Source organism: Mixophyes fleayi, chromosome 5, assembly GCF_038048845.1.
Source record: "Mixophyes fleayi isolate aMixFle1 chromosome 5, aMixFle1.hap1, whole genome shotgun sequence".
Taxonomy (NCBI): Eukaryota; Metazoa; Chordata; class Amphibia; order Anura; family Limnodynastidae; genus Mixophyes; species Mixophyes fleayi.
Genome location: NC_134406.1, coordinates 80411169 through 80439070, shown reverse-complemented (window position 1 = coordinate 80439070; position 27902 = coordinate 80411169). Strand labels below are relative to the sequence as shown.

Sequence of the window (27902 nt, the reverse complement as noted above, 5' to 3'; positions counted from 1 at the left end):
AAATGCATCTCCTCATAAATCAAGTTAGGACAGGGAGGATCACAGGCTTATTAGTGGGGGATGAGTTGACAGATTCCTAAGGGGACCAACTCTATGCATGTGGCCTCCTACATGTGTATAAGTACCTGCTTATTAAGAATGTGGTTCTATAGATAGGATTAGGTAGGTAGGAGGAGAAAGGGTCGAAAATTGAATAAAAGATGGGAAATGTTAAATATGATTTTTTGTTAAGGCCTCATAAGGCCTTTGTTCAGCCATTTTATTGTAACTTGTATAGAAATATTATTTGCTAGAAGAGATTATTCATTTTTCTGTTAACTTGCAGTTTTGCAATATGTGAGCCTATGGCCTTGAAGTTGAACTAATAGAGAACACCTGAAGAATGTAACCAGTTATGAAAACAATAATGAGCTTCATATCCAGCTGGTAGTATGGGAGCTGTATCCATGGTGTTGCACATAGCATATCTCCAACTCCCCTTGAGATAAGAAATAATAGGCTCATCTGTCCTTAGAAGGGGGAGAAAAGTAAACACCTCAAGAATACGTGAGAAAGTTAATCAGTAGCGCTTCTCATAAACTAGTGGTATAAACTATTGTATGCATATGACGTAGGATTCATTTATTCAGTAGCCTATAAAAACCTGTATCTTTGTATCAATAAACTAGAGAATATTCCTTGTATACAGAACTTGGTCTGTGTCAATTCTCTCCAGCTGATTGAAGCGCTTCCAGATATACTTGACACCACAGGCAGACTTGGGTCAGAATTTTAGATTTGACATTGCCTATAGCAACCAATCATATTCTAGCTGTCATTTATTTAGTGCATTCTACAAAATGACAGCTAGAATCTGATTGGTTGCTATAGGCAACATCTCCACTTCTTCAAACCCGCAGTTTAGTAAATCTAGCCCATAGTGTATATACCGGCTTTTCTATGCTCCTTACAGAGGAACTTTATTTGAATGCTTATCCATTATATACGCCAGGTGTCAGGAGGTGTGAGACTCTAGAAATCACTTTTTTCTTTTCCATTGACCTAAGTACTTTTATCGCTGGTAATTTTGGTATATTATACGACTTTTTAAAGAACTCCTAGATTATTATACAGAGTGTTAGGCCACACACTCGGTTTATATCAACTTTAAACTATTTACACATTTATTACAGAGTCCGATAAGTTGTATTTTTATGCTGGTCATTTGAGACTAGACAGGCATAGTATTATTAATGCGGAATGTGATGTCTGCAATATTCATTATTGATGTGATATATGCAATTATTATTCTTATATGATTTGTGTATTTTATTTTCATTTTTTATTCTTTGAATCGATTATAAATAAATGTATATTGTATTTTAGAAGAAGTCATCCATCTCTCCTTTTTATTTTATCTATTCAATTCTTTGCTTTCTTGGTGCACCTAATCTTTTAGATATTGTTCTGGAGTCTATCACTCTTTTTGGTTCAGAATGCAAGCAGATTATTCAGGTAGTTACAGAAGGTAAAAGCTTCATGCTACCTGTCAGCAAAGCTAAACCTGAAGCAACCAAGATTTTGGTTGTTTTGTTAATTCAAAAGGACGAGAGCAGCTTCCGCCAGGGGGCAGTCTTCTCACTCTCGAAGAGGTTGCACAGAGGCAGGGGCTCGGTTTTTCTACTTCGAATAAAAAAACCCAAAAAACTGAAAAGCACTTGTGGAGTTTTGGGTCCTGGGATTCAAGAGTCGTTATAATCAGTGATCGCGGGCAAGGAACAAGGAGTGTTCCTTGCATCCATAGACATAACAGATGCCTACCTTCATGTCCTCATATGGAAAGGGCATCTGTGTCTATCTCCAGCAGTTCCAGGGCTTTACCCATTGGCCTAGATACTGCTCGAAGGGTGTTCACCAAAATTATGGCCATCATGGAAAATCTCCTGCATTCCCAGAGTGTCACAATTGTACCATGTTTGTTTGACCTATTATTAAAGGTGCTGTCAGCATCTGCCCTTCAATGGCATATTCTGCTGACTATCCAGATTCTGAAGAGACATGGCTTATTCTGAATATTCCCAAGTCTTCCTTGATTCCACTACAATAGATGAGGTTTCTCAGCCTCAACTTCAACACTGTGTCTCAGAAGGTGTTCCTCCCGGGAGACAAAGTAATTTCCATTCTGAACAAGACACAGGTGGGAAATGTCTCCCATGAAATTGCTGGGGACCATGATATTTGTGCTCAATGCTGTGCACTTCACACAGTTTCCTTCCACACCGCTTCAGTGGGAGCTACTCAGGAAAAGGTAAAATTCTGCCCTTCATCGTGATAGGCAGCTCATCACTTTGTCCTTGTTCACACGTCAGTCAATCACGTGGTGGTTGGCAAGAAGAAATTTTGCAAAGGGCGAGTCCTTACAAAAATGGGAGTGGACCATAGTCACCACGGACAGCAGTCTGTCTGGTTGGGGAGTGGTCATAGGTCCTCTTCGGTTTCAGGGTCTCTGGTCATTGCTGTCCATCAATGTCCTGGATCTTAGCACGATCTACAGAATGCTCGTACAGAACCTGAGGGATCTGCCGGAACACCCCCTGAATCCGACAAGCCAACAGCAGTAGCCTACCTGAACCATCAGGGGGGTACACGCAGTGCCAAGACCATGTGGGAGATGCAGGGATCAAGTCCTGGGTGGAACGCCATGTTCTGGTGTTATCGGCCACATTTATCCCGGAGCCGCAACAGGATCCACCCGGGAGAATGTTTCCTTCATATAGAGGTGTTTTCTCAACTGGTTGGGGACAGCCAGAGATAGATCTCATGGCAATACGTCTCAACTTCAAGGCCCCTCTATTCTGCTCAAAAGTCCAGAGACACCAAGACAAGGTACACGGATGCCATGACCATTGTGTGGAAGTTTTGTCTGGTGTACATGTTTCCACCATTTCCCATGCTCCCGTGGTTGCTAAAGAAAGTGAAAAGAGACCGGGTGACCGCCATTCTAGGGGCATCAGATTGGCTACACAGAACATGGTAGTCTGACATCTTCGGGATGGGCGTAGATCCTATTTATCAGTTGCCTCTTTGTACAGATCTGCTAGCTTAAGGCTCTCTTTGGTGCCACTGTTCTGGCAGTCTTCTGGCTTTGACAACATGGCTACTGAAACCGTGATCCTTGGTTATTTGCGCAAGCTTGTGCAGACTATAATTATGGCATGTAAACAGTCATCTTCTGCAAATTTTTACAGTGTATGGAAGCCTTATATTCAGAGGTGTGATAGTCACAGCTTTAACACTTCCGGTATTAGCCTCTCCCACTTGTTTTCTTTCAGCGCAAGTTGACATTATTGAAAGATGTGCACAGCTCCTTACAAGAGGTTCTACAAGTTCAGCCTCTCTTTGTAGATCCTTGGAATCTTAATTCAGTGCTCAGAGCGAGAGTGCCTAATGAGCCTTTGAAATCAGTTGATCTCCCTTATGTTACCTGGAAGGTGGTGTTTTTACTATCTCTTCATCTTGTCAGGTGTCTGAATCGGGGGTGCTGTGCAGTAACCCCCCTTTTAGGTTCTTCATTTTGACAAGACAATGCTTCTCATGAAGCCCTCTTTGTGCTGAAGATAGTTTCATATTTACACTTAAACCAGGAGAATGTTGTTCCGACATTTTGTCCTTCCGATGCATCTTTGCAACTTCTGGATATGGTCTGGGCCCTCCTATGCTATGTGAATGTAACGATTGTCTCGTTGTCTGTAACCAAGAGAGCCATGGGGTGATGGATACACGTATCAGCCTGGTTTAGCAGGATCTGGTACATAGGCAAAAGTGCAGTACAAAATCAGAATCTGAGAGAGTGGTCAACACAAGCAATGAGGGTTTAACAGGCAGATGCACTATCCAAGAAGGAATCACAAAGCAAAGTTTAGTAGCAATATAACATAACAGGGAGTCAGTCTGGGTATAAATACCTGTTGCTCTGACACAGCTGCAATGTCAGAGTGAGATTACATACTCTGCAAGTTTGAATATGCCGCCTCCTAGCTACGATCAAGTGACCGTCCAAACCAGGAAGGGCTGACATCTACACAGACACAGAGGAAATCAGCAGCACAAGAGTGTGGAGTCTGTAAGTTTTGCGACAGTGGACAGTTCTGCTTTTTTCCGTAAAACTAATGAACCTTTCATTCTGTATAATGCACATAAGCATTGTTGGCATCTAAGCAATCTATTGCTCATTGGATATCATCCACTATTTGTTTGGCTTACATTGAGGCAGCTAGACCAGTGCAGTTTGGCTTGTAGGCTCAATCGACTAGGACAATTGGTGCTTCCTGGGTGGACAGTTGTTCCGGGCCACTACGTGGCCGTCTGTCCACACCTTTTACAAATTCTAAAAGTTGCAGGGCTTCGCATCTCAAAATGCTAGCTTTGTGCAAAATGACTTATGCACAGCTGTATCAGAGCAATCCTACCTTTAAGGGCAGCTTTTGAATGTCCCCATATTTGCAGTGTCCCCCAATGGTAGGAAAGAGAAAAGAGGATTTTTTTACTCACTGTAAATCCATTTTTCTGAGTCTATTGAGACACACTGTGCTCCCTTCCTTTGTTCTGACTGTTTGGTTGTTTGCTGTTTATGTTTAAGATACTTTCTTGTTACGCCTAGTTAGTGTCTCTTTCTGAGCTTTGTTATAAAAACACTGAAGATGGCACCAGATCGGAGGGACTTAATAGGGACGGAGATATCCACGCAACAGTTTTAGATTTAAAATGCCTTTGCTCCAAGACCAGCTACTATACCCCACGGTTGGTGTGACATAATGGACTCTGAGAAATGGATTTTACAGTGAGTAAAAAAAATAGTTATCTTATTGTGCAGGAACATAACACATGCAGATTGCTATTTTTTTGTAAAACCTGAATTTGTCTTTAAGTCTTCATAATTCTTTTCTTGCAGAGATAACGATTTTAATAAATAACAATATTATTACCTGGAGATGCTGAAATTGAAGCAGTCCACAGCTGTATCTCAGGGCTACCATCTTATTCAGGTGATACACCAAGAAGGTTAATATTGGCCATGTCAGCCCAGAACAGAGCTCCATCAGTTCACATTCACTCACTCCATTGTGGCTGACGCTGATCAGGGAAAGAATCTACAGAAAGAACACAATGCTGTTAGGTGAACAACCCTACAAAAAAAAAAAAAAAAAAGCCTAAAATCTAAATATTTCTCTCATGTTAAAAACGGACTCTTGGGCATGAAATACAACCAGGCAAGGCACTGAGTTTATCAGTCTAGCCCAAAGTAGATAAAGGAAAACATATAGCAGCAAAAAGCTGAACCAGAAAGAATCCATAGAACCAAGCATATCAACAGCCAAAAAGAATCTGGAAGCAAAATGTCAAGATAGAGACCTGAATTTCTTAATGCACTACAGAAAACTATAGTTGTGTGTAGAACCTTGCACACAAAGATGCTCTCCACATAGGGACAGCACTGGAGTCACAAGTCCAATTCCGATACCAGGGTCCTCTCTGTGTGGCGTTTGTTCTCTCCATGATTGTGTGAATTTCCTCTGGGTGCTCTGGTATCTTCCCACAGTCTAAAAACATACTTGTAGGTTAACTGGCTTCTGACAAAATGGACCCTAATCTGTGTGTTTGTAATAGGGAATTGAGATTGTAAACTGCTGTGAGGCAGGGACCGATGTGAAGGATTATATTATTTACTGCAAATTTCCTTGTTTTCTCCTAAAGTACTACTCGTTCAAGCTTAATGAATGTCTTAAATACGTTATGAACTATTTAGACTTTGGACTGTCTTCATTTCATGGGTCACATTTGTACATTTTAATCCTTTATTAATTTAATTTTATGAACGCAAATAAATTTATAAATAAAGTACATCGGAGTGAATGTAATGGCAAATGCCCCATCTCCAGCACCTCTGAGAATGTGTAAAAATGAAGTTGCTTTGCAGTAGCAAACAAAAAAAATGAGGGGCAACCTCCTAAGCCTCTAAAAGGTGTATTTTTTAATTTTTTGAAGCTCATTTAAATCTCTTATCCTACAACACAGAATTTGCACTTGGGGACAGTAACGTTGGGAATATTGACTTTGTTTACAATTTATTACATATATAATGACACAAGATTGAGTCAGGGGTACAGTTTCCTGGGTTTAACTGTTGCACTTCTATGCATCAGCCAAAGATATCACACCAGCCCAGTGCCTTGGTTCATATAGCCTCAGCTAGTTTTACTCGCCAGAATCAAAATAAACAAAACGAAATCCTAGCCTGTACGGCTTCTGACTAATACACAATGAATCTGTGGTTAGTTCTCCAAGAAGTTTGGAACAACCTCCCAGCCGAGTTCCTTCAAAAACTGTGTGCAAGTGTACCTAGAAGAATTGATGCTGTTTTGAAGGCAAACGGTGCTAACACCAAATATTGATTTGATTTAGATTTCTCTTCTGTTCATTCACTTTGCATTTTGTTAATTGATAAAAAATAAACTATTAACACTTCTATCTTTCAAAGCATTCTTACTTTGCAGCATTTTTTCCACACCTGCATAGAAATTTTGTACAGTACTGTACATCATATATGTATACATGGGTTGAGTAAAAATTTCTGACAGTAGAAATACTAACGAAAATACAGACAGACTAAATGCCAGTATGTAAATGTTAGGCTAAAATACCGAAATTGTGACTGCTGACAGTGAAAGTGCCAACATAGCGCTGATATAGGGATCTATATTGCTACAAACATATATACACAATTTAATGACAATATATTATCTCATTGCATTTTAGTTTATGCTTGTTTAAATGGAACAATTACCTAATGTTCTAAAGACTGTTGCTAGCCCATCTGAACCAAATACTTATTTGTAATAAGCTGGTAGTAATATAATTTATTACTGGCATGAGATAAAACCTATTAAATGTAAATTGATGGTTCATGCTAAATTTTGAATACATAAGTAAGGATTTACATAAGACAGCACTATAAAGTATTTATTACTATGTGAAGTCCGTGACCTGATCAGCTTTACTTATTTTGTTGTTCGATGTAGCTTTACTGCAATCTACTGTCTAACTTTTTTCTTTGTAAAGAAATATCAGTGGTGTGAAATGAAAGGTGGAACGATTGTGTTAAAATGAGTCATTAATATAACCAGAAAATTCAAAGAGAAAGTTGGCACATAACCGTATGTTTAATGTTTATTCCTCTTCTCTGCCAACTTGCTAACAAAAATGCCAGAAACAGCTCTATGTCACAAAAGTGGAAGAAATTGCATTTGTGCAGTGCATTCATATTTTTCACATTTTATAAATGACATGTAGACTATTGATATATGGGCATTTTGAGTGCCTATGTGTTTAAGTTGCAGGAAACTGGCCTTTAAGCACACCTGCCTGCGATAAAGGAGTCATTTATTTATAAGAGCACCAATTCCAAGTGGTACAGTCTTTCCGCTATTGTTCCCATGTTCTCAAATATCACATAGGACAACAGCTTTTTACTGAACCTTACAGGGCTCTTACCTCCCTCATTAGGTCCTTGTCTTTTGCAGTTGGCATAAATTCCTGCACAGATCGAAGTGCAAGTCTATACAATGACACTGTATCCTGACACTGCAGGCAATGCTGTAAAACATCCGCAATGTTCCCTGTGCTCCCAGCCCTGCACAAAGACACATTCACATTTCAACCATACATTTCATATAGATTACATAGAAAAATGTGATTTACTACAATCACCTGAAGAAGTTTAAGGTTATTTTAAGACATAGTTGCCTATTCTCCCAGAATGTCCAGGACACTCCCGAATTTCTGGGAGTTCTCCCAGACTCACGGGAGAACAGGGAAACCTCCTGCACCCTGCCCACTTTCTTAGTGAAGTTGGTGAGGCTTAGTAATGTGATTCGTGTTATCCTATGCATGTACCAAGGTCATGTAGACTTTCATTATATTAGAAACTGGATATAAAAATTGAGACAGTCTAAAATTCTGTTGATTAGACTATAGTTAGCCAATCACATACAGCCTTCCTCCTGCATGTCAATGCTCAATTTCTCCTTTCTGTTTTAAATGGCCAAAACACTGTCAAGTACAGAGTTAAATGTAGTGCAATTACAGGCTGTAGAATATACGGTATGGCTAGGAAACATTTTTTCCAATGGGGCCATGTTACAAATGTCTTTCAGCACCTTATGCCATTTATCATATATTTAGTATTTTGGGCCTTTTGTTGATTAATTTTTACATTAAGACTTTTTTTTTTACTTTTTTTTAAAAAAGGATAATGATGTAAATAAATCTAAGAAATGTCATTTGTTAAATACATTTTTTCTTTTTGGATTCTGGCTTAATCTACATAAAGAAATAAACACCAGAGGGTAAATGTATTAAGAAGTGAGTCTAGCTAAAGTGCTGATATTCGCCGACTTTTGCCGGCATAATTTAAGATGACAATAACCCAGTGCAATTTTAAATTATTCTGGCAAAATCGCCAAATATCAGGGATTTGCTAGAATCGCTACTTAATACCTTTACCCCCAGAAATTGTATTATAATTTTAACATAGCTATTTAACACATTCTGCGCAGCAAAAGAATTATGGATTAATCTGACCACATTTCCCTCTCACAGTTATTATAAAGGAACCATAGATAACAATATTACAACTAATCTAATTTCCACTTACCAGATGAGTATTCTTGCTAGTAGAGTTACATATAAAGGATTACAGGTTGTGGCAGACCGACAGTGTCTCTCCAATTTTCTCTCCTAGAATTAAAAAATTAAAAAATACAATGTATCGCATGGTGTTGAGGGAATTTGCACTTGAATATATGGCAAAGCCATAGAACATTAATCTTTAGGATTAACATTTAACTTTTCAATAATAATAATAATAGTAATAATATTTAGGTATAAAAAATAGCATTAGGCTCGTTTTACCTAATAACAAGATACAATGTGATCTATTCTATAAAAAAATGTTAATAAACTTGCCACAGAAGCTGTCCCCAAATATTGCCATTTTGGTTGGTAAGTTTTGACATTCTGACCAAACTCTGCACTGTGTGTGTCCCCTAACTGCATAGTGATACACAATTTGAATCAATCTGATTCGAGAAGAATTCAATCTGGAATGGTGGTGAAATATGTGTACAAATATCTAGCATAACATTGGTTTCTCTCTTTATGTTTTTATTAATCAATATAAAAGCAATAAGATATACTGTATAACTATTATTTTTGGTAAAAAAAAAAAAAAGACCAACATACCTTTCATATAGACTGATGATTTACAAATTTACAAATCCCCTTTAAAGTGACACACTGCTTCTATGTGGCTTTACCTTGTTTTCTTCTGTTCAAGTACAGCTTACATTGTGAAAATAGTAATACAAATGCAACTCTCACTCTACATTTTTGTAATATGTATTTTCCCCATACTCCTGGCATTTCTTGCTTATACCAATTACAGCTGAAAAATGCAATAAGACACTTGCTTTCATTGTGTAACTTGCACTACACAGACACAAGCTACTGGTTGCCATGGTTCAGGGCAAATTGTACATCTAAATCAACTAGCAAATAATCCCTTCTGACACTAGTTTTAGAGAAAGATTACAAAAAGTAAAACAAAACCCAACCTGTTCTTTGGTCAATACAATATTGGCTCCACCACATTCAGAGTTTATAAGAGACTTCACATCCTTTGAATTCAGTGGATCGAGATGAAGAGTGGGCCACAACCTATACATGATAAATTAAAATTAACTAATTTAAAACAAATTACTTAACAAAAATACTTCCCGATAGTTACTGATGTAAAAAAAAAAGAATGAAAAGATATTAAGCAAGTGAGATGGCAAGAATTCTATGAAAATGGGCAATATATACAGTTGCTAGGTAGAGGGGTAAGATAGGGTGGAGATGCAAGTAGATCTGATTCATCTAAAGTTAGATGGACTTGAGCAGAATAGAAAAAAAATGAAGAGCACTAGGGAACATATTTATGATCAGAGAACTGTGAAGGTGGGCTGCAGTTCAGAGGGAATTTTGTAGGCTTGAGTGGAAAACATCATAAGTCAAGGAGAAATTTTTAAAGGTAAGGTTAATAGTCAGGAAAATGGATGGCATATATTTGTGAATGATTTAATAGAATAATGCCAACAGCTTTCAATGTCTTTCAAACATTCCTGAACACACAACAGGCTACCTAATTGTATATATATGTAATAGAATATTATGTTTTCATGAGAAGAGCTATAATATAAGGACAGTAGGGTGCCCAGAACATTCAATATGCCAGCAGAGAAAAGTAGTGGGAAATACAATGTAACTTACCTCCATGCCTGGGGACAAGATTCAACATTCACTGAGACAATTACTCGAACGTTTACTGGCAACGGGTCAATCAACCATTTCATATGCTTTTCAGATTGCTGCAAAAATGGGATCATCTTCATATTACCTTTCAATATTATTTGAACCTAGGCTTTAAAGCTTATTTTAAATAGTCAATTTAGAGACTATCTAGATTATGATAGAAAGGGAAAAGGAAGAACCACTAAACCTTAAAACAGAAATTCCGAGGTTAGAACTATTAAACAAAAGGCATTCCACTGCAGCTCTAATATACATGGCTTTTTTTTTTTACTTTATTTGTAACATAAAACACAATAAAGAAACATTTGAATACAAAACAAACATGCATTATGTTATTTCAAACAATTATATTTTACAGGCATAATCACTCAAACTTAATCTTTCTAAAACAGAGTTAATAATATTCCCACCCACCAACAAGAGCATACCTGACATTTCCCACCCCACAAGCTCGCTGCCTAGGTGTAATTCTTGACTCACACCTATCCTTTGTTCCCCACATTGACTCTATATCTAAATCATGCTGCATACATCTAAAGAACATTTCCAGAATTCGCACATATCTTACGCAAGACACTGCAAAAACCTTAATTCATGCACTTATCATCCCGCATTGACTACAGCAATTCCCTCCTTACTGGTCTTCCCAAAAACAGACTCAAACCCCTACAATCTATTTTGCACGCTGTGGCAAGACCGATTTTCCTTGCAAATCATTATTCCTCTGTTGAATCACTCTGTATGTCTCTACACTGGCTGCCTGTTTTCTACCGAATCCAATATAAAATTCTTTTACTAACCTACAAGGCCATCAACAAAGCTGCATCAACATACATCTCCTCTCTTGTCTCAAAATATCTCCCAACTCAGCAAATCTGTTCTACACAAGATCTGCGTCTCTCATCCACCCTCATTACATCCTCCCATTCCCGGTTACAGGACTTTTTTGGGGCTGCATTCACTCTATGGAAAGACTCTCCTCTTGTCTACAAACTTTCAAGCGTTCTCTGAAAACCCACCTCTTCAGACAAGCTTATAATATTCCTCAACTACCCTCTTAACCTCACTACCTTAGCCTATTACCTACCGCCTGTTACACAATTTCACACAAGACAACTACCCTCTGACCAAGATCATTTAGCCTATGTGTCACTTTTACCTTTGCAGCCTGACTGGGCCTAAATGCAAAATGTAGAATTAACCACATGTGTCAATCTCCCATTGTCCCATAGATTGTAAGCTTGCGAGCAGGGCCTTCTCACCTCTTTGTCGGTTTTACCCAGTTTGTTTATTAGTTTATTATGTTTGTCCCCAATTGTAAAGCGCTACGGAATATGTTAGCGCGATATAAATAAATGATGATGATGATATAGTAGTAGACAGCTTCATGTGAAATGAAACATCATTGTTATTTACAATTATCTGCAGTTTGCAGTCATTTTTAAAATGGCAAATTTATTAAAGGCAAAACCTATCGTGCTAATGACTGCAAACTGCAGAGAATCTGCAGGTTTTAAGTAAATCAGTTTAATCTGAATCCTTCCCAGAGTCTGAATCTATGTCTGATTCAAACAACTCTTATTTATATTAGAGCATTAAAGGGTGTGATGCAGCTATTCAAGTAGTACACTTAGAGATTGCGAGCAGTTTCGTCCTTATCTAACAAACCACTGGTTCAGACCAAATTGATTTTACATTGTTTATCATTTAGGAAATTGGATGCTATTTTTTCCATATATGCTAGATACAATTTTTAAAACCTGGAATAAAGGGGAGATGAGCTTGCTGTCAAATCTTGGCAATCAGACAGTTTGCTAGCATCTAGAATATTGGAAACCAAACTTTTGGTATGGTTACTAATAAATATTGTAGACAATATTATAGAAATATCCCTGGGTTTTAGCAATAGAACATCAAAACTAAGTTCAAGTCCTAAGGAACTAATAGAGTACTTGGTAATCTCCAAAGTATTCCTTCTGGCCGTGGACACAGCCAGAACAAATACAATCTTTTATGTAAGAAACTTGATATCCACTAATGCCAGTGGTTTAAATGTTGTAATGCAGTCAAGACTAAGTTCAAGTCCTAGGGGTATATTTACTAAACTACATGTTTGAAAAAGTGGAGATGTTGCTTATAGCAAACAATCAGATTCTAGCTGTGATTTTGTAGAATGTACTAAATAAACGATAACTAGAATCTGATTGGTTGCTATAGGCATCATCTCTACTTTTTCAAAACAGTAGTTTAGTTCTATAACCCTCTAATGCTGGTCTCAAATGTGTCACACCCTGTAAAATGGTCTACACTTTTGGTAAAAGTGCGTGCTCTTCTGGAAGAGAATAGAAAGAGCAGAGATCTGAACCTTAAGAGAACCCAATTTCAATCCTCTATCCAAGCTATCTTGAAGAAGAGTTGGAAATGGGCCCACTGGAAAGAAGTCATTAGAAACTTCCTATTCTCACACCAAGAAATATAGGTCTTCCAGACCCTATAATAATTCTTAGTTGAAACAAGTTTCTTGGCTTTGAGCATGGTTCAGATTATTCTGCTGGAAAACCTCTTCTTCTTAAGGATCATGGCTGCAAAAGTCAGTCGTGCTAAAGCCTGATGGTAAAAAAGTCCCTGGATTAACATATCCTTCTTTAGAGGTAGTCGCCACAATGGAGCCACTGACATGAATGTCTGCATACCACAAGCGTCTTGGCCAGTTTGGTACCATCAACAGTACATAGGCCCCTTCTCTATTTATCTTTTTGAGAGTGTGTGGCAGCATCGCCACTGGTGGAAAGAGCTAAATCAGGTGAAAATCCCAGGGAATGTTTATTGTGTCTACAAGAAATGTCGGTGGGACCCAGAAGACTGATGTCCGTCGTCACAAGTGTGCAGTTCCATATGGCAGTAGGGCAACCGCTGTTGAGGTTGTTGACCCCCAACTACCAGAGATGTGTTACAGGAGGGAGAGAGATTGGTCAGATGAAAGTGAGATTTGTCCCATTTAAGAACAGATAGGATGACTTCCGGTGGGCGGGGCATCTGGAATTGACGCTTTTTAGATTGGCTCTGTGCAGCTACCCTTTATCCATCAACATCAGTGTATCAACATGCTCTACTAACACAACTTGCGGCTCATCTGAAGCCCAGGAGTGCGAGGACCTGTCTGAGGTCCATATTGTGCCACGGAGCTTACTCGTTTGCCTCCCCGGAGTCTGGCTCTGTGTGAGAGTCACTCCAGTTGGTGAAGGCATCTTCACAGGCTGAAGTGAAATCCCTTGCCTAATCTAAATATATCTAAGTGGAAAAGACTACCACGACAATCTAATAAATCTTGAGTTGGAGTGGAGACCAAATTGATCTCTGGGACTCATTAAGCTGTGAATGGTGGTGACCCAACTGAGGGACAGCACGGGGGTAAAGCTGTTAGCGTCTACCTGATAACCCTGTTGGAAGACTGTGCCCATGCGGTGGACTGCGTGCGACAGGTTGGAGGAGACCACACAGTGAACTGGCTCTTTGCTCGAGGGCTCCTATTGAACTCATAATATTTGAAGATAGCTGTAAATGGAGGTGTGATCGGAGGGCTGCAGGGGATTGCGTGACTTCTCTTAGCCGGCGTAGCAGAAACCACAGAATTTTTTCCTGTTCCCAGCTCAACACATGAGGAATAAAGAGAGGGGAGGAGCCTGAATCACACCTGTACTGTGCCCTGTATCATAGATGCAGGGAACCCCCGCTTATCAGGAGAACTGAATTCACCCTGCTACACGGGGGAGGTGACAGTCTTGATCTCAGTACCCATTACGTGCACACTAAGCTCCCAAGGAAACAACTGCACAGCACGGACTAGAGACACTGGATGCCGCTACATCTACAGATCCTGCACATGCTACTGTTGGCCTGGAAAGTATAACCCCTTTATAAATGACTCTAGATGCCTAACCATAGGTTCCTTTTGAGATTGTCTATTCAGCTTTTAAGTAGTAGGTTGAAAGTCGAAGTGTAATCGGGAGATCTTATTTTCATTTTTCATCTGATGCGCTGAAAAATCTTGGTTATACTGAACATTCTCTGCATTACTCTATATCAGTAGTAAACGGTTTATAATTCACTAGACAAGATATCTATTTTCTCTGGGTAACAGTCTTAGCTAACATTGATGCCATCTAGTGTTCGGCTTTCAAACTCTCAAGTTAAATAATATTTACATACAGCTAGCACATTTTAATGATTTATTTTGTTCATATAAAACTGATTGTCTGGCTCATAAGATTTAACATCTTGCATATCTGTTAAAACCTTCCTTAACTTTATCAGTGCCTTAAGGTGACAGAACTTTTCTAATTGGTATTGAACAAACTACTGCATGAGTGTGCTGTGACTCTGCTGCCAACTGTTGGTAGTGGGTGCTCAGTGTATCGGAAAATCATAAGTTAAAATTGTTTATGACGATATTTTTAGAACACCAAAGGGTTACTTAGTTAACTAATGTCTTATATGTGAAAATTTCATTGCACTAATGAACGACTAACTTGAATGACTGAACTCTGAGATTATTGTTGGCATATTCACTGTCTAACGCTACAATGTAAATGTAATCTCTCGAGAGGAGAGAAGAAAATATAAATTTATTTTATCAAAACTGCCAAGCTAGGCAGCCACCTTAACTGGAGATTCTACTTTCTAATTATCTTGTCCATCTAATTCAGGGGTGTGCAACCTTTTAGCTTCCCTGGGCCACATTGGAAGGCGACAAGTTGTTTTGGGCCGCACATAAAATACACTAGCACTAATGATAGCTGATCATCCAAAAAAAACATAGAAAACATTGCTAATGCTCCTTGTTGTTGCTCAGTGCTTCAATGACATGCTAATGGCTGCTGTCAAACATCAAGTGATATTGTTACAACATTTTATGAAGGGCTTCAATACAGCAGTCATTAAGACAGGAAGATAAGGTCTGTGATGCTCCAGGACCAGGTGAGTTTAAGCACTAGTCAGCGTCCCTTGAAATAATAAAAAAAAAACAAAAAAAACAAAAACCCCTAACTTACCTTTTAATCGGCTTGTTCTCCGATCATCTTCTCTTGTTTTTTTTTTCGTTTAGCTGCTGCTTATAGTTCGCACGGGTGACTCCTATGTGCTGTGCTCCGCAATGGATGTCGGACGTGATGACGTCACGCCCGACATTCACTGCGAGCGCCGCACGGAGGAGGAGACCAGGGAGGGACCGCGTGACCACAAGGTAAGTATTTTCTTATCTTTTTTTGCAGGATTTTTTTTTTCATTAACAGCGCTGCCCCCTTGCCACAACCAAAACTCCTGCTGGGCCACATTTACAGGCATGCTGGGCCGCATGCGGACAACCCAGATCTAATTGAAAAATTGTTACACAAACAAAAAACAGTGACAAGTGTACCCAAAGTTCCACTTTCCACAATGGTTAACCTAAAATCACAAACCACAGAAGCCGTCTGGCCTCACCCCTAGGTTGAGAGCCAATGATTGTATATTCTAGCTGCCATTTTACAGGCACCTCACAGTCTGTTTAGAGTCTGGCAGACCAGAAGACCCGGACTGGGCATTATGTATGGAGCCCACCCTTCTCTTTCTCCATACATAATACCAGGGACCCTTACCATGTTTTGTTACCACATGAAAACACTCTCCAAGGTGTTTTAAAGTACGCAATGCAGGGAGCTTGGGGCACATATCTCTGCCACTTAGCCTCACCCCAGTGACTCTGTCACAAAATAAAATATATATATATATATATATATATATATATATATATATATATACACAGAAGTCTGTGTACTTTGATGTAATTGCCGATAATGGCCTTCATCATGGAATTTGTAGTTCATTTTATGGCAGAGCTGTCACGATTTTTGGGCAATTCTTTTACAGCAGAGCAAATGTCTAAATGTCTCATATGCATCTCCACTGGGTATCTTGGGAAAAAAAATTTTTTTTCGAGAAGCAGTTGCCAGAGAAACTGAAGGAGGAGACATCATTACAAGATGTTGATAGCTCTTGGATACTGGCGAAGCGAATTAAGTCCTAGATCTACAATTACTTACAATTACAATATAGTTAGCGGATTTGCTTAGTTTTATTTCATCCTTCAATTTCTCTAGCTGCTTCTCAAAAAGTATAATTAAGGAAATCACTTGACTCAAGCTAACCGTGTATGCACTCTCTTCAGAGGTGACTACTTCGCTGGACTAAAGTACATTCCCCTCACATTCTAGTCTTCTTGCAGCTCCTGCATTCTCCTACATGCTGTTGCAGAATCCCAAAAATGACCCTAAATTTTTCGGGACACAAACAGCATCTCCTACATGTCATTGTCATGTTTTAAAAGTTCTGTAATACCAAGTTGATTGTGTGAGCAAAACAAGAAATGTGATGGAATTCTCCCCCGCTGTAATGCTCTCATAATATTGGTGTCATTATCAGAAATCAGATATGCTCAGGAGAGTCCAAGCAGGATTAGCCATGTTGCAATGACAGCCCTTACTTTTTCTAACAAATTGTCAGCTGTATGTATCTTAGTGAAGCCGCTGATACACAGAGTAACCTACTTCTGAAAAATGTGATGTACTTGGGTACATGCTGCTGCTGCTGTCCCAGCTGGTAAAGGCGAATCACCAACCCAGTGGGCTGTCACAGTCATATAATCTTTAGTTTGCCCAGTTCCGCTTGTCCACATATCTGTGGTATAGTGTATAGTGGGTAGAATTGCATTTTGTAGTCCAATAATTACATTTTTACGAACTTTCTAGTAGAGGTGAAGAATAGCATTTCTAGTAAAATGGTGTCGTGACGGAATTTGGTAGTAGGGACAGAAGACCTCAAGTAACTGTCTAAAAGCAGCTGCATTAATAGTGGACATTGGACGCAGATCTAATACCAGCATAGTCCCCATGGCGTCTGTGATCCGCTTTGCGACTGGGTGACAGCTTTCTTACTTTCTTCCTCTAGCAAAGGATTGTTTAACAGTCGATTGTTGTAAACTACTAGAAGTATTCTTCTGGGTTGAAGATCCACCCCCAGCAGCAGCAGCAGGACCAACGCTCAATAATTCTTCAGAGGAATCATGGTTAGTGGAGGAGTCACCTAGCCTTAGCAACTTGGATGCAAGACTAACTCCCATCACTTGTGAGGATATTGATGATGATGAAGGTGTTGGGGGTGTAGATTGCAGGTGCTGGGATCTAGATGAGAGATGGGACGTAGATGATGCTGGACTGCTTGTTGTTATTTTTTTAACATAAGTTTCTGATTTTCCCAACAGCTTTCCATGAACTCGCTTCAAATGCCGTAACATGGATGAGGATCCTAGATGGTTAAGGTCCCTACCTCTACTGAGTGTGGCTTTAAAAACGCTACAATTGGCTAGACAACTGTTGTTAGGATTTGTGTAAAAATAATTCCACACATAAGAGGTGGATTTTTGGTCTTATGCCCAGACATGACAATGGCCATTTTCTTATCACTGGCAAGAACTGCTGCAATCTTTGTTTGAAAGTGTATGAGGTGGTCAAAATTGACTGTAAATGACTTGAAATTAGTGTTAGTGAAGTTAATAATAATGTAGGATCAAAAAAAGAGCAAAATGATGTGATTTTAGCATATTTTAGCAATTTTTCTAAAAAAATACAGATCCAAAACCAAAACACGCAAGGGCGGTTTTGGCAAAACCAATGCCAATACCAAAACCCAAAGGTAATCCAGATCCAAAACCAAAACACGGGGGTCAGTGAGCATCTCTAGATATTAATGTCAGTTGAACAATCGAACACATTCATTTTAAAATGTGTTGCTTAAATTGAATTCACATTTTTATTTCTTCCATTGCATTTAACATTTGTATTTGTCTATTAATAGGGGTTAAGCTGACAGAGGAGAATTATGACCTATCTCAGTCAGTGAAACATAACTTAAATTGTAATATCTGTGTCCCCATGCTTGAATATTATTACATGTTACCATATTGTAAAATCCTGCATCAATATCATAAAATTATGTATTGTTGTTTAACAGTCAATTTATTTTACCTCTATTTGATCAATGGAATCAATAATGATAATGATGTTGCCTTGGTAACGAATGGAGAGTTTTTCAAGCCAGTGAGGAAATTCTTCTAAGAACTTTCCAGGATCCATTGAGAATGATGACACCGACCAGGAATGTTGCATTAGCTGTTAGCAAATCAAACACATGGATGTAAGTGAGATACTTCTACAGACAAGCTGAGTTACTGGTAATTATGACATAATGATTCAAGTAAATAAAACCATATGCATGATAAAATCATAGTTAGAAGGCAACATACATATAATCTAGAAGATTAAACTAAATACAAAACAGGCATTTTTGTAACAAAGCTCAAATGTATATTTACAATTTCCCTTATTCATAATGCCCATATGTAATTGCCTCAAAAGAAAGGCAAATGGGAAGCTAAATTTGGAAAGGATGTGTGCTTTAAAAAGTCACTGGACAAACAAACAGTGAAATATGCACCAATCAGCCTCAACATTAAAACCACCAGCCTAATATTATGTAGGCCCCACTCACGCCACCAAAACAACTCTGATCGGTCGTGGCATGGACTCCACAAGACCTCTGAAAGTGTCCTGTGGTATCTGGCACTAAGAGGTCAGCAGCAGATCATTTAAGTTCTGTAAGTTGGGAGGTGGGACCTCCATGGCTTGCACTTGATTTTCCATCCCACAGAAGCTCAATCGGATTGAGATGTGGGGAATTTGGAGGCAAAGTCAACACCTTGAACTCTCATGTTCCTCAAACCATTCATGAACAATTTATTGCAGTGTGGCAGGGCACATTATCCTGCTGTAAGAGGCCACTGCCATCAGGGAATACCGTTGCCATGAAGGATTGTACTAGGTCTGCAACAATGTTTAGGTAAATGGTACGCGTCAAAGTAACAACCACATGAATGCCAGGATTCAAGGTTTCCCAGCAGATTAACCAGAGCATCACACTGCATCTGCTGGCTTTCCTTCTTCCCATAGTGCATCCCGGCTTCATCTCTTCCCCAGGTAAACTATACACATGCCTCTCGGCCATCCACATGATGTAAACGAAAACAAGAATCATCAGACCAAGTTTACACATTTTAAACATGACATTTTCTATAGACATAGGCACCAGGGAGGTCTGCAACTACCTCTTTTCTGGTGCTCTTACCAAGCATCCATGCTCACTAGAACCCTGGGGGTATATTTACTAAAATGTGGGTTTGAAAAAGTGGAGATGTTGCTTATAGCAACCAATCAGATTCTAGCTGTCAATTTTGTAGAATGTACTAAATAAATGACAGCTAGAATCTGATTGGTTGCTATAGGCGACATCTCCACTTTTTTAAACCCTCAGTTTAGTAAATATACCACTTGGAGTGGACTACGTTGAAAGAGAGTAAACAGTGGGTTTTAGTGTAAGGCTATGAATTGAATGTTTCATTAAGTTTAATATTGTGGTGTGACAAGACGGACCGCCTATGCCACCCTGTCTGTTGTTGCTGGGAACCGGCTGGGCTTACTATGCCACCGCTCCCTTTCGTTATCTCAAATGCGCCCCCCTAACCGCAGCAGGAGGGGTTTACTAATTCTGCCACCACTGGAGTCCTTACCGACATCCAGTAGCGGGTTTCTTCTGGGGAACTGACGCTGCGAGACCCCACTAAGATACAGTCACGCCAGACCGCCAGGCAGCGGCCCCCTGTTGGATGTGCAGGCTAAACAGGCGTTTGTCACTTCACATAAATACTTCTGAAACATTTCCTGCTATCAGCAAACAGACTTCCACTAGCAATGGTACAAACCCAAACAATGACACTTGCATACAAAACACCCCCCCATGTAACACTATAAGTGCATTTCAAATTATACATTGGTGCCTGCACCTTTGATTGAAATACATTTCTACAATAAATTATTTCTACATGATCAAGCCACAAATAAGCTATTTATAAGTTATCCAGTCACATGTGGCTCCCCAGCTTACCCAAAATCATGCACCCAACTGTTGGACCCACAATGGGCTGTTGGAGGGGGATCACGGCGAGTAAGAACATTTCCTTTCTCATTTTCCCTCTGACATCTTTTTTATGCAACCCAGATTTTTCCCCTGGGCTCCGACCCGGGTCGTTCTCAGCGTGGACCAAAATTGGCAGCCTTAAGGCTTGGCGAACTGGTCAATGGATGAAACATCTGCATATTTTCTACATTCCAAACGGAGTCCTCTCTTCCCCCCCCCACTGAGCTTTGGAAATATGTACAATTACGCTCTTTTCTACACATGCAAAATCTACTACCTAAGATTAATAGACAGCTTACTCCCTTTGAAACCCATTTGCACCCTCTCAAGCACGCCTAAACACACTATCTCTACTATTTATAAAATTATTATAGAGGATCACCTTCAAACCCTGTTTCGTTGAAGCCTGGGAAGGGGATCTGCATAGTACAGTAGGTCCTATCCACTGGACAAAAGTTGTGAACATGCATGAGCCACTCATGCTGCATGTTCACAGAGCACTTCAATAGTTGAAACACAATACAAGATCTTAACAAGGTGGTATAGATGCCCTTAGTTGTTAAACAAGTTTCCTCCGGGACCTTACTCCATTTGAATCTCTTCGTAGAAAACATCCCTTGGACAAGGGCATGATTTCTCAAATATATAGCATTCTTCTCACTTCTGCCCTTCCCTCTCCAAACCCTCATGAAGACGAGTGGGAAAAGGACCTTGGTCCTCCCCCGGATGAAGAGGCTTGGGAGGACATGAGACTGGGGATAGCTAAATGCTCCATATCAACTAAACTCAAGGAAACCTCTTACAAAATTTATTACCGTTGGTATTACACTCCCACAAGACTCCATAGAATGTTTCCCTCTTCCTCGCCCTGCTGTTGGCGGGACTGTGGCCAAAGGGGTACGATGTTTCATATTTGGTGGTCTTGCCCGATTATCACCACCTTCTGGGACTCAGTCCATAGTTTCCTAAATACCCTTTTTGAAGCTCCTATCCCGAAAGATCCCTGGATATTTCTTTTATGTTACACTCCCCAAGACCTGGACAAATTCTCCAAGAAATTAACTGCCCACATCCTGACAGCAGCCAAATCACTCATAGCCCTTAATTGGAAAAAGACCTCACCTCCATCCCTTTTGGCTCTCAAGAAGCAGATTTGGCACGTGGCCGCTGTGGAGGAGATTACGTACTACCTCCACAATAGAGGCCACGTCTTCAGTCAAGTCTGGGCTCCATGGCTAGCCGTGGAACACACCTTCCCCCCTCAACGCTCCACGTCCTCCGACCTGACCCATGTGCGATGACCCTAACTCTTCCCGACACATATCTCCCCCTCTGCTATAGGCTCAACACACCCTAGTTATCCTCTAAATACTTACAGTGCTTATCTTTGTGGTCCTACCCCCCTCACCCCTCCCCCACAATCCATTTTGTTCCTACACCCATTTTATATTACTCTTTAAAAATTTAAAAACCGGTCATTTTTGTCTAAAGGTTTCCTAATATGCGATACACCACAATAACTGTTGTGATTTTACTGTGCATGCTACACAGTGTTATCGTTTTGCTGTCTGTATTTTCTTGATTGACCACTGAAAATAAAAAATTATAAAAAAAAACAAGTTTCCTCCACAGGAGTTCTCTCTGTTGGATATGTAACTCAGACGTTGGTTCTCAGATACACATCTGGTAGAGTTGCCCAAAGATTACCTCATATTGGGATGAGATAATTCACCTCTCCAAAATTACCATGGGGACAGATGTACCGGCTGACCCTGGTTTCTGGATCCTGTCGATCTTGAATATTCCTATATCGACCTTCAAAAGTCGCTCCTCAAACATCTCAATAATGCAGGTAAAGCATTGATCCCTGTACACTGGAGGTCACCCTCTCCTCCTACCGTGATCGAATGGATTAGACGAATTAGGGTATATTTACTAAACTGCGGGTTTGAAAAAGTGGAGATGTTGACTGTAGCAACCAATCAGATGTTAGCTATCATTTTGTAGAATGTACTAAATAAATGATAACTAGAATCTGATCGGTTGCTATAGGCAACATCTCCACTTTTTTAAACCTGCATCTGACCGAACCCCAGATTTCATAGCTACTTGGGTGAGATGACTGGAATTTAAGGAATCTGAGGCTTACTGTTCCAAACTTACACTTCGCTCCTCCTCCTAGTTGATATGTCTTTCCCACTATGTATCCCCAATAATTCTGGAATGCCCCTCTGGTATACTGTTCCTATCCTTCCCTCCCACACTTAATTTAAGAGGCAGTCCTCTACTCTTATGTGGCCTGAATGACCTCTTGCTTTCCTTTCCTCTCTCCTTCCTCCCTTTATTCCCCCAACTGTTTGTCACTTCCCCAGTTATTTGTTTTGTTCTTTAGAGAACTAAAGATTCTTTATTCTCAATTTCAATATTTTTGACTCTTTGTTGATGTGCATTGTTATTTGGTGTGTAATGAATATATAAAAAATGTGTTTCTAGATGTCATTCAATGTTACATGTATTTCTATGAGTGAATTTAATGTTGTCTTATGTTTTAGTAACCTTTGTTCATGTTAATGTGTGTCTGCAACTCGGTCCAGGTGTATGAATACATATCTGCAATGCTAGTAAAAGTCCATCTATTTACAATAATGTTTTTGATTACAGTTTTGTGCCATTTTCCAGGACATGAGCAGTTCAGTTTAGGTGCACTACAACTCTACCAGATATTTTATAGATTGATATATTTGAAAATTGAAGCCTTGTAATCTATATGTTATACTGTGACATTGCTGGACTTGTGTCTAGCTATATGCTTTCAATAAATAAAGATTAAACAATTTTTTTTTTTTTTTTTTTAGAGAAGTTGCTTGTGTAACACCTAAAAAGGCAATTTGATAATCAATACTGGATGTGACTTTAGCATATTTTTCCTTCTCATATGTACACTTTTTGCCACATACATTACCCAGACAATAAAAGGAATGTTACCTTGAGAGTCAGTCTTTTTATTATCAATGCTGGTTCTGAGCTGGTTGACAATGGTTTTCCAACAAAGTGATACAACATAAGAGTGCTTGGTGAATGTTTCTGCTGAAGCTGAATCCTGCATATATAAAACACTACCATTAGAATCTGCTGACCTGACCATTGTTCATACAGATACTACAGAACAACAATACACCACCACTGCAGCATGACAAGGATAAAACTGCACACTGTGGCTTTTTGTAAAACTGCTTGCATTAGAACAACACATCAAATGCATTTAAAAAGGCTACAACAAACTGATGTTAAATTTAACCAATTTATAATGACAATAAGAAGTATAAAAAAAACTCAACAAAAAACGTTGGGTATCATTAAGGTCTTTAGTTTCCACACCACAAATGTTCTGTCCTTTTCTGTGCTTCTAAGTATACAAATTACAGCTAATGTGTACAGTATACCAATAACCAAATATATTAACAATTTTTGTATATTGGTATATTGGTATATTTGTATTGACAATATATGTATAAAAAGGCAAACATATGAATACAAACCTCGCATCCTCATGGGCCTATTACAAAATCAATTGTGCACATTATTATTATTAAAATATCAGTGTAAATAAAGGCCAATGTTACATGCATAGGTCATTTAGAACTAAAAAGGATACACTTTTGTAGAAATATAAATGTTTATGTGTGTTTTTGTATATTTTGTTTCCTTTTTGTATGTTATTTTTATGGAGTGAGTTTGATACATTAAGTATTATTGACCACATTCAAATAAATTATTTTGTTATAATAAATATACTACTAGTTTTAATTTTACGATAGATACATGCTCTGCTACAATTTAGTGTCGGATAAAAGCAGAACTTATTTATGAAAGTGTCACATGACATATCAAATCTCATTCACAACAAAAAAGGTTATGTATCTTTTTGAAGACATAGTATTAGTAAGCTTTTTTTCCTTTACATATATGAAAATGCTTCAAAATGCATGCAAAAGTTGCATTGTCTATTGTGAGTAAAAAATATTTGGAAATATGTGCAAAGCTTTTGATGAATGTGCCTTATTAAGAGTAGAGCATTTAAATTTTGCATAAAGCAATCCCACCTTTTTAGAGAAACATCAATATGTCAGAAATATAATCATGATGAGGAATTTATGCGGTGGTAATCGTTTTTACGATTACCACCATATCGACACAGAGGACTCCTCCAATAAAAATGTGACTGTGTAAAAAAATGATGTTAAGAGAAGCAGACTTACCTTCTTATCGACGATGGAGATGTTTGATCAGCGCAGGATACTGACCGCAAGTGACTGCGACTACTGAGGTGTCCGGCAGAAGACTTCAACGTCAGCGTGACTTGTATCCCTTTTAATTTAAAGCGGCAATGTTTGGTTATGTGTTTAAATTAAAGCGGCAATGTCAAACCCTGCAGGTTAAGTGTTTAAACACTTAACCAAACATTGCCTCTTTAAATTAAAATGGATACAAGTCGCTCTGACGTTGAAATCTCTTGCCGGACAGCTCAGTAGTCGCAGTCACTTGCGGTCAGTATCCTGCGCTGATCGGACATCTCCATCGTCGATAAGAAGGTAAGTCTGCTTCTCTTAACATCATTTTTTTACACAGTCGCATTTTTATTGGAGAAGTCATCGGTGTCGGAATATTCAGCACCGATGACTCGTACCCAACCCGAATTTATGTGCTTATCAGTGACAGGTTGGGTAGAGTTAATGTTCTTGCAGGCTATTAGGTCTGAAAAGTAACAAAACAGGACATACCATTTTGAGAGGAGAAGAGATTTGCCAGAGCCTGGTCCCCCCGATATAAGGAGAGGTGGAATAGGTGCAGGAGCAGCCACTAAATCATTCAAGCGATCATAATACTAGTAAAACAGAACATACAAAAATAAATTGTAGGGTACATTTAGAAAAGTGTTGTCTCAGTTTGGTAGTGGTTTTTGGACCATAGTACCAAATGTAAACCAATATTTCTGATGTCACAGGCATGTAAGAACATAGCTGTGACATAGAAATGTTGCAGCACTAAGACAAATAGAAAGATCATCTCTTGTCAGAGCACTATATGGATGCTGTAAAAGTGGAAATATCACAGAATACCTGCGGAATGTATTTTGCGCCCACTTTCCATAAGTTATGACTTGCCATGAGAATACATACCCAAAGACATACCTTATGCCCATAGAGCAATTTATAAATGTCCCTAAATGTAAATAATAATAATATTAATAATTATAATAAACACACTTTAAAGTGTTTCTTCGAAAAAAAATGTTTCCACATTTTTAACGGGCATAAACCAATGTTACACATCAAAATCATAGAAATAATTTTTTTAGCGATGACTGTATCATCTAGCAATATTGTGTAATAGAAGTTATAGCCTATAATGACAAAATCTAGAGAAAATGTTGTCATATTTATTACAGACAAAATGTTCCACATATATTAATAATTATACCGTGCAATCTCTTTTATCCCATAATGGCTGTAATTCTGAACAAAGCTGACAATTTATTTAGGTGGTAATCATATCATAATTCATATGCAAATAATACCGACACAAAGAATACTGACACTAAAATGCCGACAAGTAGGAAATACCCAACGTTGTAAACACTGACATGCAAATTCTAACAGCCTAAATACCTATATTATAAAATTATTGATTCATATAAAATACTGACAATGTGATTGCCGACAGTGAAAATGCAGACAATCACACTGCCAACATTAAGACTCGCCGGCTGTATACTGTTAAAAATAGAACAATTAAATTAAAAAAATAAATAAAAAGCGTCGGGTCCCCCCCTATAAACACTATTAACCAGATTTTGTGAAAACCAGCTCTATGCAAACCACTATGTCACTATAGAAGGGGGACACGTGGCAGTGGTCCAACTGCAGGCTGTTCAGCTGAAAGCACCAGGACTAAAATGTGTGGACAGTATGTAAACATTAAAAACACTATTATAGCTTTTGGAACTACAAGTCCCAGCCCGCCCGGGCTGCCACTAACAGTCTGGGCTTACTGGTGCTTGTAGAACTACAAACACCAGCATACACATGGCAGCCAGGGCATGCTGGCACTTGGAGAACCACAAGTGCCACCATGCCCTGATACCCTGGGCCCGCTGAGACATGTAGTTCCACAAAGTAAAATGGTAAACACAACCTCTTTCACACCGGATTAGTTTAATAAAAATAAAAACATAAATAAAACACAACTCCCTCTCTATAATCACATCTCTTTATTAAAAATAATAAAGCCCCAAATACTTACCATCAGATGTCTTCATCTGTAATCAAATCTTCTAAGCTTTCAATCCAATAATGCTTGTAACCATACCCAAAACAAACCATAACCTTTCCAAAGGTCCTGTAGCTGTCCAAATAAAATAACATTCCAGGTCCAGAAGTAATTCAGAAAATAATAAAGCCCAAAATAAATTATGTTCCGAAGTTCATGAAAAAACATCTTCTTTTCTTCGGTCACAAAGATCTCCTTTTGTGCTTTAGAAGTTTAGCTTTGTGCTTGCCAACATTTTCTACAGGGGTGCATAGGAGTAAGTTTGGAATATTCAAATCTGATGTAAATCCAGTAAAGTTGAAGATTAGGGTCTGTATTCCCTTCCAGTAGGCTATTACTTATAAAGAGAACCACCAAATATGAAACTGCGTATATGGTCACAATTTTGAAGCATTGACTTGCGTTTTGGAGATATATACAATGCAGATTTTCTGGAACTAGGGTAGTAAACTTTATGAGCAGTATTTGATCATTTTTACTTGAAAGATTTTGTTTGTGGGAGTGTTTGGATTTACTTGTCTGTAAGTTCTTCTAAGAGCTTTATTTGCTGTTTATTACATTGAGCTGCATAGCTGGTGATCTACCCTCTGATCACTGCATTGTGTGTTTCTTGAAGAGTTGGGAGACTAACATCGCTTTGCAAATTACCAGAGAAATAATCAGCAGTGATGTGTGCAATTACGGTCTATAATTGGAGGGGATTTTAGGAGAATCTTCATTTTGGGCCTTCGAGGGGATTAAACATAGCTGCGGCTAGTGGGTGGACAGACTACGAGTTTGCTTGTATTGTTTCATCCTTTATTATTTGGAAGATTCTACTACAGTCCATTATTATGTCTATCCTCCAGCAACCTTTATGCAGACAGGAGTAGAAGATATAGTGATGAGAGGATGGGTTAAGAGCACGCCATATGTCAAAGAGGCTCGTTTCAAACCCTGACCCTCCCACCACTAGAGCCCTTAAGAACCTTATTTGGCAGATCGCAAGCATGGAGTATCACATATTACCTGAAGACTATTAACATAAATTCAATTACATATAGGTACCCTGGTATGTGAGGGAAAGCCTTTTGCTGAGAAAGTTTCGGGGTCCTTTCAGGAGGTGACTGTACTAAATG

General features: G+C 38.9%; 1 protein-coding gene across 1 annotated transcript in view; it reads right to left on the bottom strand.

Moving 5' to 3' along the window:
- Window positions 1-27902, bottom strand: part of NPHP3 (nephrocystin 3) — a 101219-nt gene that overhangs the window by 43274 nt on the left and 30043 nt on the right. Inside the window, exons 11-18 of the mRNA XM_075212453.1 lie at window positions 25236-25339; window positions 23440-23554; window positions 18450-18593; window positions 10348-10445; window positions 9651-9753; window positions 8693-8775; window positions 7531-7669; window positions 4965-5129 (exon numbers count right to left, since the gene is read on the bottom strand). Of these exons, the coding sequence (XP_075068554.1) occupies window positions 4965-5129; window positions 7531-7669; window positions 8693-8775; window positions 9651-9753; window positions 10348-10445; window positions 18450-18593; window positions 23440-23554; window positions 25236-25339 (951 nt within the window). The remainder of the gene's footprint in view (window positions 1-4964; window positions 5130-7530; window positions 7670-8692; window positions 8776-9650; window positions 9754-10347; window positions 10446-18449; window positions 18594-23439; window positions 23555-25235; window positions 25340-27902) is intronic.